The following is a 15,980-nucleotide window of genomic DNA, read 5'->3' on the forward strand; positions in this document are numbered from 1 at the left end:
GATGGTAGTAGCAGGTGTTATACAGCCAGAAAAGGCATGTTCCTTTTTACCCTGGGTGAAATGGAAACTGCGTAAACCATATTTGAATTCTAACATATGGTGCAGCAATCATGAGCCAGCATGTGTGTGGTAATTATCATGGTAGGCTAGATCCTCATTGTGTTGACTTGGTACTGACCCCAAAGGGACAAGATTTACTCAGGTATCACAGTGTTAATTGTCACAGAGTCCCTGTTGCATGAAGTACAACCACCAATTATGGTTTGATAGTAGCTAACAGTGGCTAAGAGGCCTATTCAGCCATACTACTTTGTTTGCACGATATGTTCAGCAGTGTAACACGGTAATTTTTTATCAAATTTTAATGACAACAGATTTTTTGATGGTGTGTATGGTAAAGCAAAATGATATAATCATCCTTATGAGTTTGCCTGCCATCTCAGCGCCTCCTTATCTCTTGGGAGCTCATGGCTGTCTAATGCAGATGTCCTCTACTCAGCGCCTATTTATGACCTGGGGAGAAGAGTCCCGCAGCTTTGCCGAAGTGAGAAATAGGCTTGTTTCGCTAATTAAAAGCTCAGCGTGGTTTGATGGGTACCAGACGGACCCTCTGCCCCCTGGATGCGGGCTGGTGAAGACGTGATTACGAGTCTCAGAGCGGCAGAAGCACGGTGCCGCACGCCCTCGGTGCAGCATCCTGTACCCGGGGTTAACCAGCCCGCCTTTCCCTGCAACGGCTGCTGCTTCTCCCAGTCCACGGAGCCAGCCCTCCCTGCAAACCTGCCGAGCTCCGTGGAGACGGAAAACGAGAAAACGGAGTCATCTTCGTTCTGTAGAAACATGCTGATGGGCTCACCTCCCCATCGCCGATGTGCTGTTGACTCACCGGTGTGCATTCCTGACTCAAGCAGAAGCACCCAGAGCTCGTTCACCCCCTCATATCATTATTCTACCTTTTGCCAAGCTATAAATGGCTCTGAGTAACCATATTTAGCCTTCCCCAGCCAACGCAATTATGTAACTTTGACAGAAGAGCAGTACCCCTGATCTCTGGTTTCCTTCAACAGTGTGGTTTAATTATAGGAGCTGGAGTGGGGGGTGGGGGGGGGCTGGCTGAGTTTATCTATAACTGGATGTGTGAAAGGAAAAAAAAAATTACTGAGAAGAGGGCAAACATCTCGTAGGAAAACAGGGAGGGAATGGCAGAGCAGTAATCGTGTCACGCCTGGAAAGGAAGACAGGGGATTTGTAATGAGATTTAAACATAAGGATCTGAGCACGTGAGGCTGCCCTGTGTACTACCCCCAGTCCTCTTTACTCCATCGCTGGCATGACATCAGTGATTTATTCTTACTCTCCTAAGCCTTATCTGTTGCTTCTGGCTGTTTGGCCCGTCCACAGTCACTTGTCACCCTGTTTGCCTCGGAGCATTCCTCTGGGTTGTCAGAACCATTTTGTGATTGAAGAATAGCCGGGATTCAAATGTGTTCAAATCTTATGTAATTTGTCATTAGCTGATGAATATTTGACTAAGTTCCTTGTTTATCTTGCTTTTTTCTTTGTGAAGTGCTTCCTGTCTAGCTCGCGTTCAGGAACATGACCATAGCTTTATGTTACCATGTTCTCTTGAATAATAGGAAGCAGTCTGAAATGGTTTTTCTGAGAACATAGTGTCATAAAAATAATAAATGTAAGAAAAGTGCGTATTCCAATATCTATGACAAGTAGAGGTGAAATGCTGGACTTGCTTGTGATAAAAAGGTACACAGTGCACCTTATTTTCTATTCATTTTTGCACTCACTGTCGGCATAAACTAGTCAATTAGCAGATGAGGGAGGACATTTGGATCTCTCTCTAAAGCTGCTCACTGTACAAATACACAGATTGGTGACATTTTTTGGACTTGGGGACAGGACCGTCTTATTTCAGACAATTTACCCATGAAAATGTAGGAGCTCCTTCCCTTTCTCTATAAAAGGGTGAATGCAGGGTGGTTTTCCTCTCTGCAGCTGTATAGCTGTGAACTTTAAGTAAGCAATTATAACGACAAGATCGGCATGCATCTGGTGATTGTATGTGATGTCATAATTTCTAACCTACTGCCCACAGATTTGGTCTGAGTGAAACGGCATGTGGTAAGTTACAGCGGGCAGCAGTGGCTCGTCTCGGTTGGTTCCGGCTCAGCGCGGTCGCCCGAAAGCGGAGACGCTTTCGAAGCAATACCTTTTTTCTGAATTTCACAGCCTGGCACACTATAGGAAAAGGGGTTTACAATACCTACCGCTGCTTCCCTCGGCTGCAGCCAACGGGAGAGTATGCATGTGCGATATCCCCGTGCTATGTTAGACGCACAAACGCATTTCAGGAGTCACGCCGTGTTCCCGAATCACACGCATGAACGCACAGCGCGAGTCCGAGCCCGGTTGTGAACACACGCGAGCGTTCTCCGCAGCTCGCCTCTTTATCTCCACGCGCAGATTCACGGAGAGACAGGCAGGCAATTTGGGGCACAAGGATAAGGGAGCGGGTGTGAGGGGCAGAGAAAGAGGAGAGAGAATTGAAAGGGGCGAAGCGTCTTCAAGCAGATAGTGGTGCGGGGACTTGGCAATCTGAGCTTCGCTCGAAAAGGGGCTTCAAATGGTGGATGAAGCCAGCGCTGTGAAAGAGATAGAGAGGAGAAAGAGGGAGAGCGAGAAAAAGGAGAGAGCGATAAGGCAGCGGCCTGTGACAGAGGTGCACTTCACAGCCGGTCCGCAGCTCACTGGAAAATCCTTCTCCAGCCATATCCACATCAAGTTCAGCACAATCGTTGTCAGGGAATGTGTATTAATAGCATGGTGAGAAGGGCACATTAGATAACAGCCTCTGTTGTTATTTCTAACTTGCAGCCTAGCTGGAGAAGGGAGAGGAAAGAAAATGAGCATATACTGTATTTCTGTATTTGCAGCATAAAAGGTCCGATCCTGGATCCTGAACCCGAGCCTGGCTTCTCGCCAAACGTCCACCCCCCATCCCCCCCCCACCAACAGCCCCTTCAAATGAGGCGTTCAAAAGCACTCTGCCGAAAATCGAGTGGGCTGCAGTGAGAAAGTGCTGCACCATATCCATCCCCGTGCTCTCACAGTAAAGCTCTGTCCCGCATAGCTGCTCTTTACTTGTCTTTTTTTTTTTTTTGGCATTGCCTCAGTGCCCCCCTCATGAAGACCCGGGTCGGCAAAAATAATGATAGGATGACAGCTCCCCACCAGCAGTGCCCCTGTGTATTTGGAACGTGTGCCAATTGTGCTTTGGGCCCTGGATCTGTCATCATCTGTAGAAGTTACATAGTGTTCCTTGTATAATGTATGCAAAGAACTCTATATAATAGTGAATAATGTATAAGTTTGAGAAACTATCCATCTAAAACACCATTTTGCAGGATTATTAAATTATTCATACGTGATAACCGAATTGTTATTTGTACTAAATTTAAAATTCTACATCTAATTAGAGATGTGAAGTATTTTCATGCATGGTCAAGCATAGGCAAACTGCATTGTGTAAGCCCAGAAGCTGGCCTCCCTCTTGTAGTCAATGACAAAAACAAGGCTTCCTACCAACCAGAGCCTTTCGTGAGACAGAATGGAGAAACACAAAATTCTGCTGAAAAAAGCTGTTTTTTTTCCCGTAAATAGCCTCAGGAGCCTTATGGGAAAAACATTTTGAGAAAGTGAAGCGTTGTTTGTGCAAGGTTTTATTTAGAGAGGTGATCATCCAACACTGAGGGCCGTATCTCTGCACCTGCGCATCAGTGATTTTCCACAAATCAAGTCACAAATTACAGATTTGATTCCCTGGATCAATGAATATCAACAGTTGTGATGATTGCCTCGCAAGTTCTCCAATACAAATTAATGTTACTGCGGCAGAAACAATAACACGCCGCTGAAATGTTCCACGCATTATTCTGTTTACAGTCTGTTTTGCTGTGATGTGAGCTTCTTATAATTTGCACAGACTAGGTTTAAGTGTTAGAGAGAATTTTATTAAAGATTAACCAGAATTACAGTGAAAGCAGATGCCTGTGCAAGCCACCCCACAAACAGATTGGTTTATTCCTTGCTGCCAATGTAAGCATTGTGTAGGCAACCTATCTGTTTAAACTCATATCAAATGCAGACATGCATGTAAAAAATTGAAAGCATGTACATTATCAATATGAGAACCTTTTAGGAACAGACGCTACATTGCTCTGACAGTATCTGTCATGCCATGAGCTGTGGCCCTATATTTCTGGAAGCTACCAGCCAGGAACTAGGCAGCCAGCTCACTGTAAGGGTGCGAGGGTGCGTGCGTGCATAGCCAGGATCAAGTGGAACAGATCTCAGTATTCCATGTCTGCACAGGTAGCAGATGGGATTTTAACGTGTTGTGAGTGTGCGTGAGTGTGTGCGTGTGTGTGCATGAACATGCTCAGGTTAGTGTACAACCACCCCAAAGTATTGTGTGTGATGAAGCAAGGAAAAAGACAAACTCGCATTTTCACTCCATGTAAAACTATGCATTGTGCAATTTAGTTATTTAAGTTGAAATCAATATTTTATGGTCAACATTAAGATGAAATACAGGACACAAGTCAAATATGGTTACCTCTCCCCCTGGAACGCTCACTTACATTGAGTAATGCAATTTCACCTCAGGTGCTCCTCAGTATAAATTGTGTTTATATTTTATATAGCTAGTACTTTTGGGAGCTGACCCAGCAAAATCTTTAAGTAAAATAATTGCAATGAAAAGACAAGTCAAGAAATATCCTCAATAGAAAGGCACTCGGAGAAATACAGCCACAGGTTGACTCCCTTACTCTGTCACACTTAAAATGGAGCAGTGGAAGTTAACAGGAATGCATAGCTAATTCATTTTTGCTCATCAAAGGTTTAAAGAGGCCACATATTATAAAAAGAGAAAGGAGGTGTTTTTTCTTTCCTTTTTTCCATTTGAATGTCTTTGAGCTAATGTAGCAATGATCATTTAGAAAGAATTAGTTTTGTTTTTTTTATGCAACACAGACTGATAATTCTCATTACATCTCTAAAGAGAGACAAATAACTGGAAGTTTTTTTGTTTTGTTTTTTTTTTCCTCTATTATAAAGCAAGGCTATGAATTATTATTACTGCATGGCTTACAATTGACATACTGTCCAATTATGTATCTGGATATTTATTGAAACAATTCAGGCTACCCGGCTTCAAGAACCTTAGTCAAGTGTAAACATGTCAGCATAGAGCCCTTTGGGCTCTTGTGTGTGCCTGATATAACCATGCTGTTATTTCTCATAGATTGTGCTCCTGTATTCTTGTAGGTCTATTACCTGCACCTACACATGAGGACACTGAAATATACCACGGTTAAATGCATCTCCTGATAAAGCTCAGACTCAATCTGATCACCATGTATTTTGTTCTTAATTTTAATTAAGAAATGCTAGCCAGTGACAATTTTTCAATTTTCACACATTTTCCATAAATTTTCAGGAACTGATTTCTGAGCTAATGATGTCGTGGGTAACTCTCTCTTAAATTCACTGTGCAGAGTTAAGTACAAAGTGTAATTTGGTGTAACAAGTGTAATTTATCGTGTGTCATGAAATATAGTGAGGCCTGCAAATTACTATCACCGCCTATTTTTAGAATGGATTTTGAAAAAGTGGTCACAAAATATTACGCTGATGTTTTCATTAAACATTAAAAACTATGTATTATCCCAACGAATTCGGATGAGCAGCAGACATATTTGTCTTTGACCATGCATTCACGGTGTTGAAATAAAAGTCCACTGAAATGTAGCTGTAGAGACCTGGTACTGGGACGCAAATTGTGCCCTCACGTCTGAGCGTTCCAAGGAGAGATAGCTTGCTGGCTGGCATGCAGAGTGAGTGACCGGAGAATGCTTGCCTTCCAGGAGAACCTCTGGCTGGACAGCGTCTCCCTCCTAATCAAAGACTCGTTCGAGGGGGAGCTGCTGATGATCGACAATCTCTCAGGCTCCGTCTTCCACCACTACTCCTCCCCCCCCATCTGCAAGGACTGCAAGCGGCACCCGCAGGAGGTGCGGCCCGTCGCACGCGTGAGCGCGCATCACCGCCAGTGCAGCGGCTTAATGCATTCAGCACACTTCACAACGTGGCATTTTCACATCATGCGGATCCGTTTTAGACCACTTTCATTCATTTATTCATTCATACATACGTATGTGTGCTTATACTTGCAAACACAAGCAAGCATATATTTGAATACATGTATGCAAAATCAAATATACATAAGCATACATACATATATACAAAGGATAAGCATATATACATACATGTAGAGGTCCCAACCCCTAAGAGTTTGGTGTGGTGAATACCATTTCAAGCCACAGCTATGTTTCTCTATGATGTTTAATTTAATTTACAAGAAGGCTAAGACATTAATCTCAGATGAGGCTTTCAGTTTCCAGTGAAAGAGAAACTGAGAAGGTGTTGGACCTCAAAAGTTTGAGATTTCCAACTTGAAGATGGATCTGTTCAGTGGAGCCTTTCCATGGAGATTTCTAAATATGATACATTCAATCCGGACATGACCTACATGCAGATTGGGTTAAACTGGACATGACATGCACATAGGCATGCGTATATGGCCACACACGCGCACACGCGCACACACGCACACGCACACACGCGCACATGCACACACGCACACACACACAGATGCTGTCCCTGTGGGTTCTGTCGATCACTATGATGGAGCGGAACAGGTCAGCGTGGGGATTCCTCTGTGCGTCCACTTAATAATACCGCCATGAACCTCCGTACCTGTCAGACTGCCTTTCTGCCTTTCTGCAGATGTCAACCCATCAATCCATCCACCCCCTCCCCAGCCCCCCCCCTTTTTCTGACTCTGATTTATGCAGTGCTGCTCCCCCTCTCTCCTCTCTCACTTCAGTTGCCTAATTCCTCCCTCTGCTATCTGTGAGAGCCCAGGTTATGGCCTGGTTTAGCGGCCATTTTAGCTCTGTGAAAACACCCATGAGCCCCTAGCTGTCCTGTCTTGTTCTCCATCCGGAAACTTGATGGATCAAGAAAAGACGCGCACACGCACACACACACACACACAGGCACAATCTCTGTGTTTTACACATTAAATAAACTCATAAATACATCCCCACATAAAATAATCCTGCAGGAGCGTGCACATTCCCTTTTTGCGTCTTGATTTCAGCTCTATTCACTGTGTTACAGTGACCAGTCAGGTGTCAGTGATATATTGCCCTTTGTCCCTCTCAATCACTTCACAGATCATATCTCATTCCAGCCACATATCCTCATTCTCTTAGTTCATCGTGCTTCCACTCTCTTTGTCTTTCTCTCTCTCCCTACCCTTTGCTGTCTATTCTCTCTGACTTCTTTTCCCTCTCAGTGTTGCTCTGTCCCTCTCTCTCTCTCCATCTCCTTCTCTCTGTCTTTCTCTCTCGCATTCATTCCCAGTTCAGACCGGCTTATTTGAATGACAGGCATTGTTCCATGTTGCCAAAGCATTTTAGGACATGACCTTGGATCACCCCTCCCTTTCCTACCTAATCTCCCTATTGCAAATGAAAACATGACATTATAAATATTTCTCTCTTTGATAAAGATGGAGAGGAAGAGAGCAATAGACGGATACAATCAGTCTCTCCCTCTCCCCCAAGATTCATTCAAATTGTGCTTTATTGGCTTGGCGTAGCAACACATAGTACTGCCAAAGCAGGTTAACAGATGTTAATTATGATGACTAATAACATTATTAATTGAAAAATAATGAAATTAAATAATAAACATCTTTTACACTCTATCATTCTGTCCTCCTATGCCTTTCTGTGTGTCTTCCTCCTCCTTTCTCCTACTGTCACTTGATCTGGCGCCCCTTCCGGTTGATGTACCACAGCACACAGGCGGTGAACTTCTGTTAACCTCTTCCTCTTGCTCAGATCTGTGATCTCGTATTATTACATTACATTATTTAGCAGACGCTCTTACCCAGAGCTGCTTACATAGGTTACAGTTCTTTACAATGTTATCCATTTGTACAGCTGGATAGTTACTGAGGCAATTCTGGGTTAAGTACCTTGCCCGAGGGTACAGCAGCAGTGCCCCAGCGGAGAATCGAACCGGCAACCTTTCGGTTACAGGTCCTGCTCCTTAACCAACTATGCCATGTTGCCCCCATTATTAAAATCCAGCAGTCAGTGCGCTGTGACTCAACTGGTGCCTGCCCCTCCCTTTTTTTTTTTTTTTTTTTAATCTCTTCCTCCACCTGCAGATCCGATTGGCTGAGGTGGAGCAGGCATCACTGAGGTCAGAGCAGCTCTCGGACAAGTCCTCTTCTCCGGCGCTGCCCGATGACCTCAGCCTGGATGAGCACAGCGTGTACCAGCTGCTGGTGAGAGAAGGCAAGGTAGGAGCTGTGACACGCCCAGCTGTGATGATGTCTACATGCTGTGGGGTCATACTTGAGACCTGAAGGAAACACCCAAACACTGTCTCCCACTGATCTCAGACCCCTGCTGTATCTATCACATCATTCACAGTTATGTGCTTTGTTGCTTTTTGTCACGTTTGAATGACCATGAACTTCTGGTACTCAGTAAAAATGCATGATCTAAATCCTGTTAAAGTCCACTGGGGTTAAAATCGTCCAGTTACATTTTCACCTGGCTGTTTTGGCCACCCTAGTCTGCTCTGTGCTTAGAGTGAAGGGATTATTTTGGCTCCCAGCACGATTTGCTGTGGCTGCACGTCTGCATTGTGTTCACCTGATTTAATGAAGCACTGCTCTGAAAAAAAAACAGGCACATTAACAGGCTGTTCTGTTAATTGCTCAGATAACAGATGTGCACAATGAAGAACATCGCTTTCCTAATTCGTTAAATCAAGGGTAAGGCGATGAGCAGATTATACGAACACATGGAACGTTAAAATGACAAATGCATCGAATTATTTTCTTAAACTAAGCACAATAAATGGCCCCTTCCCGTTCCTGCATGTTCAAAAGCCCCGCCCCTCATTCCTGATAGGCTGATTCCCAAGGGGTGTGTCATGTTTCCTCAGGATGAGAGGGGCAGCAGCGATTCCCACAGCAGCCAGCAGGGGGACACCGAGTCTGCGCCCCACAGCCCTGGGACAGAGGAAGGGGGGACGCTGCTGGAGACGGGCTTCCAAAATCAGCCCCAACTGGCACAGCACACCCCCTCCCACGGCACAGGTGCTCCAACTCACTTCCTGTTCCCATAAACGCTGACTTGCCCACTAAGACAAAAATATAATAAAAGGGAACAAATATTTTAACAGTGCGAGACAGTGATACAAAATTCAAAAGGTACGGTTACTGTTTTATTTGTGTCACAGAAGCCCTAATTCAGGGTGGTTTACAGGGCACACGTCACCCAGCCGGTATCTCCTGAAGCAATGTGCGTTAAATACCTTGTTCCAGGATAGTAAAGCAATGCTTCACCTGCGAAATGAACCATGAAACAAGGTTATAAGGTTATAAGGTTACAAGGCATGTTTCTTAACAGTATACCAAACCTGCATGGTGCAAGACAAAGTAAGGACACCATGTAAACATGCACACGCATGCTGTTTTAACCCTCGGTTACTAAACAACCAACTGGTAACTGCCTGCAAGCTAACTTACACATGTAAATATGATGTGAATAAAAACAAAGGGACTTTCAAACTGATGCGGGCAAACAGCCAACTGGAGCGATTATAAATGTAGCCCATAATGACTCTGCCTGGCCCTGTCGTGGTTGATACAGTGCAGTGCACATCCCTGTCCCCAGGTGGCGCTCTCTGCAGTAGTGAAAGTGGTGGAGGTGGGGAGGGAGGCAGGTCACCCGGTCTCTTCCACCTCCCTGCAGAGTTCTTCCACCCTGCCTCTGCAGCCCCTCCGGCTGCCTCCGGGGGAAGGAGGGCGTCCAGGGCCAGAGGCTCCAGGCTCACCTCTCCTGCATCCTGGGCCTCACTCCGGTCCCCGGGGGCCAACAGCAGGGTGCTCGGCACACAGGTAAAGGTCACATTCAGCAGAGACACCCAGGCTTACTTTATTTCACTTTCTCTTGCTCATGTGCAGTACCAGTTTGGACACACTTTTTTTTATTTTACTATTTTCCACATTTTGGAATGATAAAGGCATCAAACCTATGAAATAAAACAAATGGAATTATGCAGGCGCCAAAAAAGGTGTTATAAACAAATCAAAACTATCATATATTTTAAATTCTTCAAAATAGCCAATTTTTTTTTTTTTTTTTCCCAAACTAGATTTTTTTTGGAAAAAGATTCATACACATGCAACAACTTCACTGTTTGTGATTGTCTGTGGAACAAATTTCAAGCATTTAAGCATAGGTCTTTAGATCTAAATGTCTTTGAATGCATGTTTCCCATCATCTCCCCTCCCCTTGTCTCCCCTCAGTATCCATCCCACAGTGACTCGTCTCTGGCTACGGGGAGCTCAGAGGGCAGCCTGCAGACCACGCAGGAGGAGGGCTTGAGCTTCAGCGTGTCACCCCCACGAGATCTCCCTCTGATCTGCCCACTCCCAGATGCCACCAGCTGCTCCCCTGGAAAGACTCTCGAGCCCCATGTACACCCCTTAGCCAACCCTCCGGCTGTGTTTAACCTCCAGGCCACAAGAGGGCACCAAAGGAGTCAGAGCAGCTGTGGCGGCAGCACCAGCCCTGGCTGTAACAGACAGGACTCTATAGATCCCTCTGATGAGGATCTGGGCATAGGGATCGGAGGATGTGGATCTAGTCAGGCCTGCAACAGCGAACATTTATCAGAGACATTGAGTAGCCTGTCTTTGACTTCACTACTTTCTCCCAGCTGTCTGGCTCCCCCACTGGTGAAAAAATGTAACAGCACTGGTAGCCTGGATCAAGCTAACCTAACAACAAGGGGGAAAGAAGGGCGGCAGCATTGTGGCACAGACCCACAGGGTTACCTCTTAAACCCCTGGACGGATGAGAAGGGGAGCAGAGGTGGAGGGGCAGGAGTGACAGAATTACAAACGAAAAGTACAAGCCAGACAACAGTAGTGGCCGCTAGGAAAAACAGATGAAACATTCTCTTTTTCTTGCTCTCCATTGGCCCCCTCTTCTTCCCTCTCCTTCACCGGAGAGCCGTCTGAAACACGATGTTCCGTAAACTCTGTTCCCCTGTCTCTTTCCTTTGTGATGCAACCCTATTTCGCTTATCCCCTGGAGTGGAGGATTTTGAAAGATCTTCATTTCGAGGGGATTACAATGAACCTTAAAGGGGGGAAGACAGCAGAGATCTATTGGCTATTGTCTCTCTGGTGAGATATGGATATGGATATAAAGGTACTGTTCAAAAGGACTATTACAGGTTTGAAAGAAGAGGATAAAAACAATAAAGGAGCATGAATGCAAAAAAAAAAAAAAAGACATGGAGAGCCTTGTTGGGCTTTCAACGATTTTCATTAATGGTGGTTCAAAAAGCAAAAAAAAAAAAAAAGTTAAAAAAAAAAAAAAGCCAACAACAAACAAACAGTAGTTAGCAGAGCCTATGTATATTGGCAGTGGTTCAGGGATCTTTTCCACACAGAGGCAGGCACCTGTTTTCCAAAGAACACTGCAAAGGTACGGAGCAGAGGAGAAGTGCAGTGGGAGACGTGGCGGATCAGGGCGGGCCTGTTGGTGTCTGGTGGAGGGAGAGACTTGTTGTGGCAGATGGTACGATGTGAAACTATGCTTAGGGTAGCCAGGAAATGCACTTTTTCAGCTAAATTACTACCCACCCCCCTTTCTGTTCCCCTCCTGAGGTGAGAGGAAAGCACGGTTAAGTGCTGTTGAGCTGATGCTGAAGTGTTCCTGCCGCGCGCGCGGAGGGAGAGACAAGCGATGATGTCTCAAGATGTGCCGCATGCATGGAGAGGGTGTCTGGAACGGGCGTGTCCTGAGAGATGTGCGAGTCCGTGGCATTGAAATTTGGGCCTGGAAGAGAGTAAGACTGGAGCGCCGGAGGATGAAAACTCCCAATGGGAGACACTCACAGCCGCAGTCAGTCCCCACGGGAAGAGGAAATGTCTATCCCCGCAGGAAGAGGAAATGAGAACATTATGTGCATATTTGGGGCGGAGGTGGGGGCGGTGTGTGCACTGCTGTGATGGAAAGTGCTGGCAGTGCCGGGTTTATGTCAGAGGAATCGGTGTTCACTCCTGTGTCTCCCGCCACGCAGTTTGTGCTGAAGAAGGATCACAGAGAGGAGTGTGCTTCTTTCCGAAGCAAGGCTTCATCTGCAAGATGAGATGGCTCTTCAAGAGAGAATTTTAAAACGTACAGAGATCTGCTGGTGCCAGTGCTGGATTCTGTTTTTTTTTTTTTTTTTTATTTTGTAAATCATTTTTAAAGATGAAAAGATGAAGTTGAAAAAGCAAAATTACCAGTGTGGTTTCTCTGTCTGATTTACTAACTTTCTGCAAGTGGCTTCCAAGTTTTATAAAGTGAAAATAAAAAATCCTTTTTTGTAAGGTGGGGTGAGGCGGGATCAATCAAGCAAAAAAAAACAAAAAATGTTTTGGCTGCACCAAGAAAAGGCTTCCCAGAGTACCTGCAACTGCAGATTAATGTTCCCTCTGGAGTGTGGGTGTTTTTATCAGGAGGAGGAGCAGGAAGTATGGAACAGCCAAAGCAATTCAGCACAAGGAGGGATTCATATCACTGAGACTTTTCTTGGATGTGGGAAACTTATTCTGCTATATTCATGTATTTATTTGTTTTGTTTGTTTTTTTGTTTATATTTATTTTTGCATCATATGCTAAACCAGCAAAGGTTGATGGTCACTTTAGAAGCTTTCATTTGAGTGTCATACTGCAAAGTGAGGTTTATTGGATATTCAACAACCAATGATTATCATTGATTATACATTGATGTTCTGTAGCATGGTTATTGACTTGTTGTGGATGCTTTTTTTCAATAAAAGAGTACTTCATGAACTCATTCCTCTCACGTCCCTGTTAATCCTAAATTAGTGTTAAACAATTATTGTATTAATAAACACATTGAGCGTATGTTAAACCCTTAGGTATGACACTCAAATAAAAAGCTATTTATTTTAATGTAAATGTGTGGAAAATTAGACTATACCTGGTCAGTTAGGATATTTGAGGTGATGCAAAGAACTGAGGTGATAGAGCTCATGAATTGCACTGCAACGCAGTCAGTTGAAACCATTCATCCACAAAAACTTGTGGGACTTTAAGTTAGCAATCATACCAGCCTTTGTGTATTATTCAAGCTGAACCCTCAACAACAGTACTGTCTGTTGGTAAACATGAGTTGTCTTCTTGTCCTGGTCGTGGTGTATAGGTAAACAGTTAGAAGGCAGGTGAAAATGAGGCATAGGAGATGTTGAAGGAGCCATTTTAGTTTGAGGAAAAAAAAAAAATCCTTGTTTATTATAAAAAAAACATAGGCAATGAACATGTCGTAACACATGACTGACAGGACTGCATAGACTGTGTGCCCTAACTACATTTTATTACCAATATTTTTCCCACATATCAAAGCACCCCACTTTCCAGTACTCTGCTGTTGTATTCCTGTCTTCCAGAGCTGAAGATCAAACATCACACCCTGTCAAATAGACAATTTAATACTTAGGTTTACTGCTTAAAGGCCTTGGCCAACAGCGGTCTAAATTGACACAAGCGAAATCAGTGAGAACTCAGGGCTATAGAAGACAAAGCAAACCTGGTTTGGTTTCTTCAGGACTGGTACTGGGGAACTGTGATTATTCAGAGATTTAAGTCATTCTTAGTAGCATTTTGAACTATAAACTGCTGACATGTTCGGATTGTTGATTTGAGATGTAATCCCCATCTCTGCAGCATAGTACGTGCACCTGCCCTCTCTGTAATGTCCTACACTGCATGTTTGCCTTGTTAACCAATGGTACTGACATGCGTTTTCTTAGGGACAGAGAGCTTTTATCATTTTGTCTCTGTAAAAATCCTCAGAATGGTGTTTTGACGTCAGTGTCTTCCTTCTTATTGCAGATGTCGGAGAGGCACGGTATTGACTTGTAGCATGTATGCATGAAGGGACTGTTTCAGACAGGTTCAAAAATGCTTTACAAAAATGAGTTCAGGAGTCAGGTAGGGATTTAGAGACAGACCCTGGTGGAATTGGTAAAACAGCTGGTAGAAGTTTATATTAATTTAGTCATTTATAAAGGTAATTAAGTTCTGACATACATGTGTGTCAACAGGATGTGTGCATGTACTGTATGTATGTACACTTATTGTTGCTGATGTTGTACACATGTTTGCAATGTGTGATTTCACATCTGAATTGCCATATCCCTGCTTCTAAAAAGAACCACAGCCCAAACATTATCTCTACCCAACCCCGACCCTAACCTCTTATTTAGCTCACACACATGTGTACAGATATGCTTGTCAGATGCACAGTATTTGCCTGCAGCTCCATACAGGTTCTGTTACTGATTTACTCAATAAATCAGTAACAGAACTGCTCTTCTAATCTCACTTCTGTGAGTATTGACGTGAGAGAAGAGGAGCTGTAGAATGGTAACTATATGGGGATCGGCGTGGTTGTATTGTGAAAGAGGGGACCTAAATTCTCACGGCCTCTGCCCGTTTGTCTCTGCTTCAAGACTGACTGACCTGATAACGTGCAAATTAGTTTTCCGTTAGAAGCGACCGCGAACACAGCGGTGACGCAGCCCACCGCCGCCCCTGCCTCCACTGTCCTGAGTGTCCCCTGTGTTCTGACCACACAACGCTAGCGCATCAGCTCGCACACGAGATGCAGAATCGGGCGTAGTCGCGTCACAGCTAAGTCAGGGTCATACTTGCCCCAGGGCACATTACCTCTGAGTGTTCTTATCCCCCCTGATCTGGGATCAGAAGCCAGCCTTAAAAGCTGCCATGGTGACGGGCACTTTGGTTCCCACCGTCGATCCGGATCCCCATCCCTTTTGTCGTTCCACCAAAATAATTCATCACATTTGGATACATATTTGAACAGACCGATAGTAGGATTCATTTGCTCTGTCATCTGTTGAAGTGTTTGCCGTCAGAAGAAATACAGCGTTGATACACCATTATGTGTAACTTGCCCTGGCATTTTGCCCTGAGGCGCTTTTAGTGTTTGACCACTTCAGAATTCTGCCTAGTTGGATTGCATAGCTCTTAACAGCCGTAAATTAAATGACAAGAGCCAATTTTTTTTGAAACAGGAAACTTTACCACATTTGAAATTGTAATGCGGAATTTCTTTTGTTCGCTTGGATTTAGATCAAAGTGACTTGTCTGGTTCCAGGGTGAGCTTGATTGAACTGAGGGGCTTGTGTCAGTATTGTTTGTCTCTTCTGAGGCAAGCAGTGGCTTTGCAGTGTTTCTGAGGAGTGTGAGAGCACTGGCTGTAACAGGTTTGCCTGGGGCTATTGTAAGCGGCTGCTATCTGAATGAGGTCGAAGCATATTTAGCTCATTAGCTCTTTCCCTGAGCTGTCTCGGTATGGCACACACGACCCCTCGGCTCCAGAGAGAGGCTCAGCGCGCCAAAGCCGTTTTGTCTGCGAATGAGATGATTAGACGACTTCTTTTCACGGCCGTGCTGAATTTAAACATTCGAAAGCAAAATCAAACCTGTGCGCTGGCTGTGCAATTATGCTTGAAAAGAAGACTTATTCATTCAACCCATGTGTCTAGTCAGGTTAAAGTTGTGACCTTGTAAGGGGGTTGTGATGGCAAAGATCCTTGGAGAGTCTGACCAGACACAGGCTTTGAATACATTGGTTTTCTTCTGGAGTGTAATAAGAAGAAATAGTTTGATTTTCTTCGGTATGTATTGCTTATTGAACTTGCAACCTTACACTAAGAATTTTCACGGAATGTGTATAGTTTGCCTGTTTGTGCTGAATTTAAC

General features: G+C 44.4%; 1 protein-coding gene across 1 annotated transcript in view; it reads left to right on the top strand.

Annotated features, from left to right (window-relative positions):
- LOC118794540 (voltage-dependent T-type calcium channel subunit alpha-1I-like) overlaps positions 1-11,558 on the top strand; it is a 114,093-nt gene extending 102,535 nt beyond the window's left edge. Inside the window, exons 32-36 of the mRNA XM_036552799.1 lie at positions 5,943-6,089; positions 8,321-8,455; positions 9,109-9,262; positions 9,843-10,066; positions 10,478-11,558. Coding sequence (XP_036408692.1) covers positions 5,943-6,089; positions 8,321-8,455; positions 9,109-9,262; positions 9,843-10,066; positions 10,478-11,125 — 1,308 coding nt within the window. The 3' untranslated portion in view covers positions 11,126-11,558. The remainder of the gene's footprint in view (positions 1-5,942; positions 6,090-8,320; positions 8,456-9,108; positions 9,263-9,842; positions 10,067-10,477) is intronic.
- Positions 11,559-15,980: the final 4,422 nt, after the last annotated feature.

Source organism: Megalops cyprinoides, chromosome 19 (assembly GCF_013368585.1).
Source record: "Megalops cyprinoides isolate fMegCyp1 chromosome 19, fMegCyp1.pri, whole genome shotgun sequence".
Lineage (NCBI taxonomy): Eukaryota > Metazoa > Chordata > Actinopteri > Elopiformes > Megalopidae > Megalops > Megalops cyprinoides.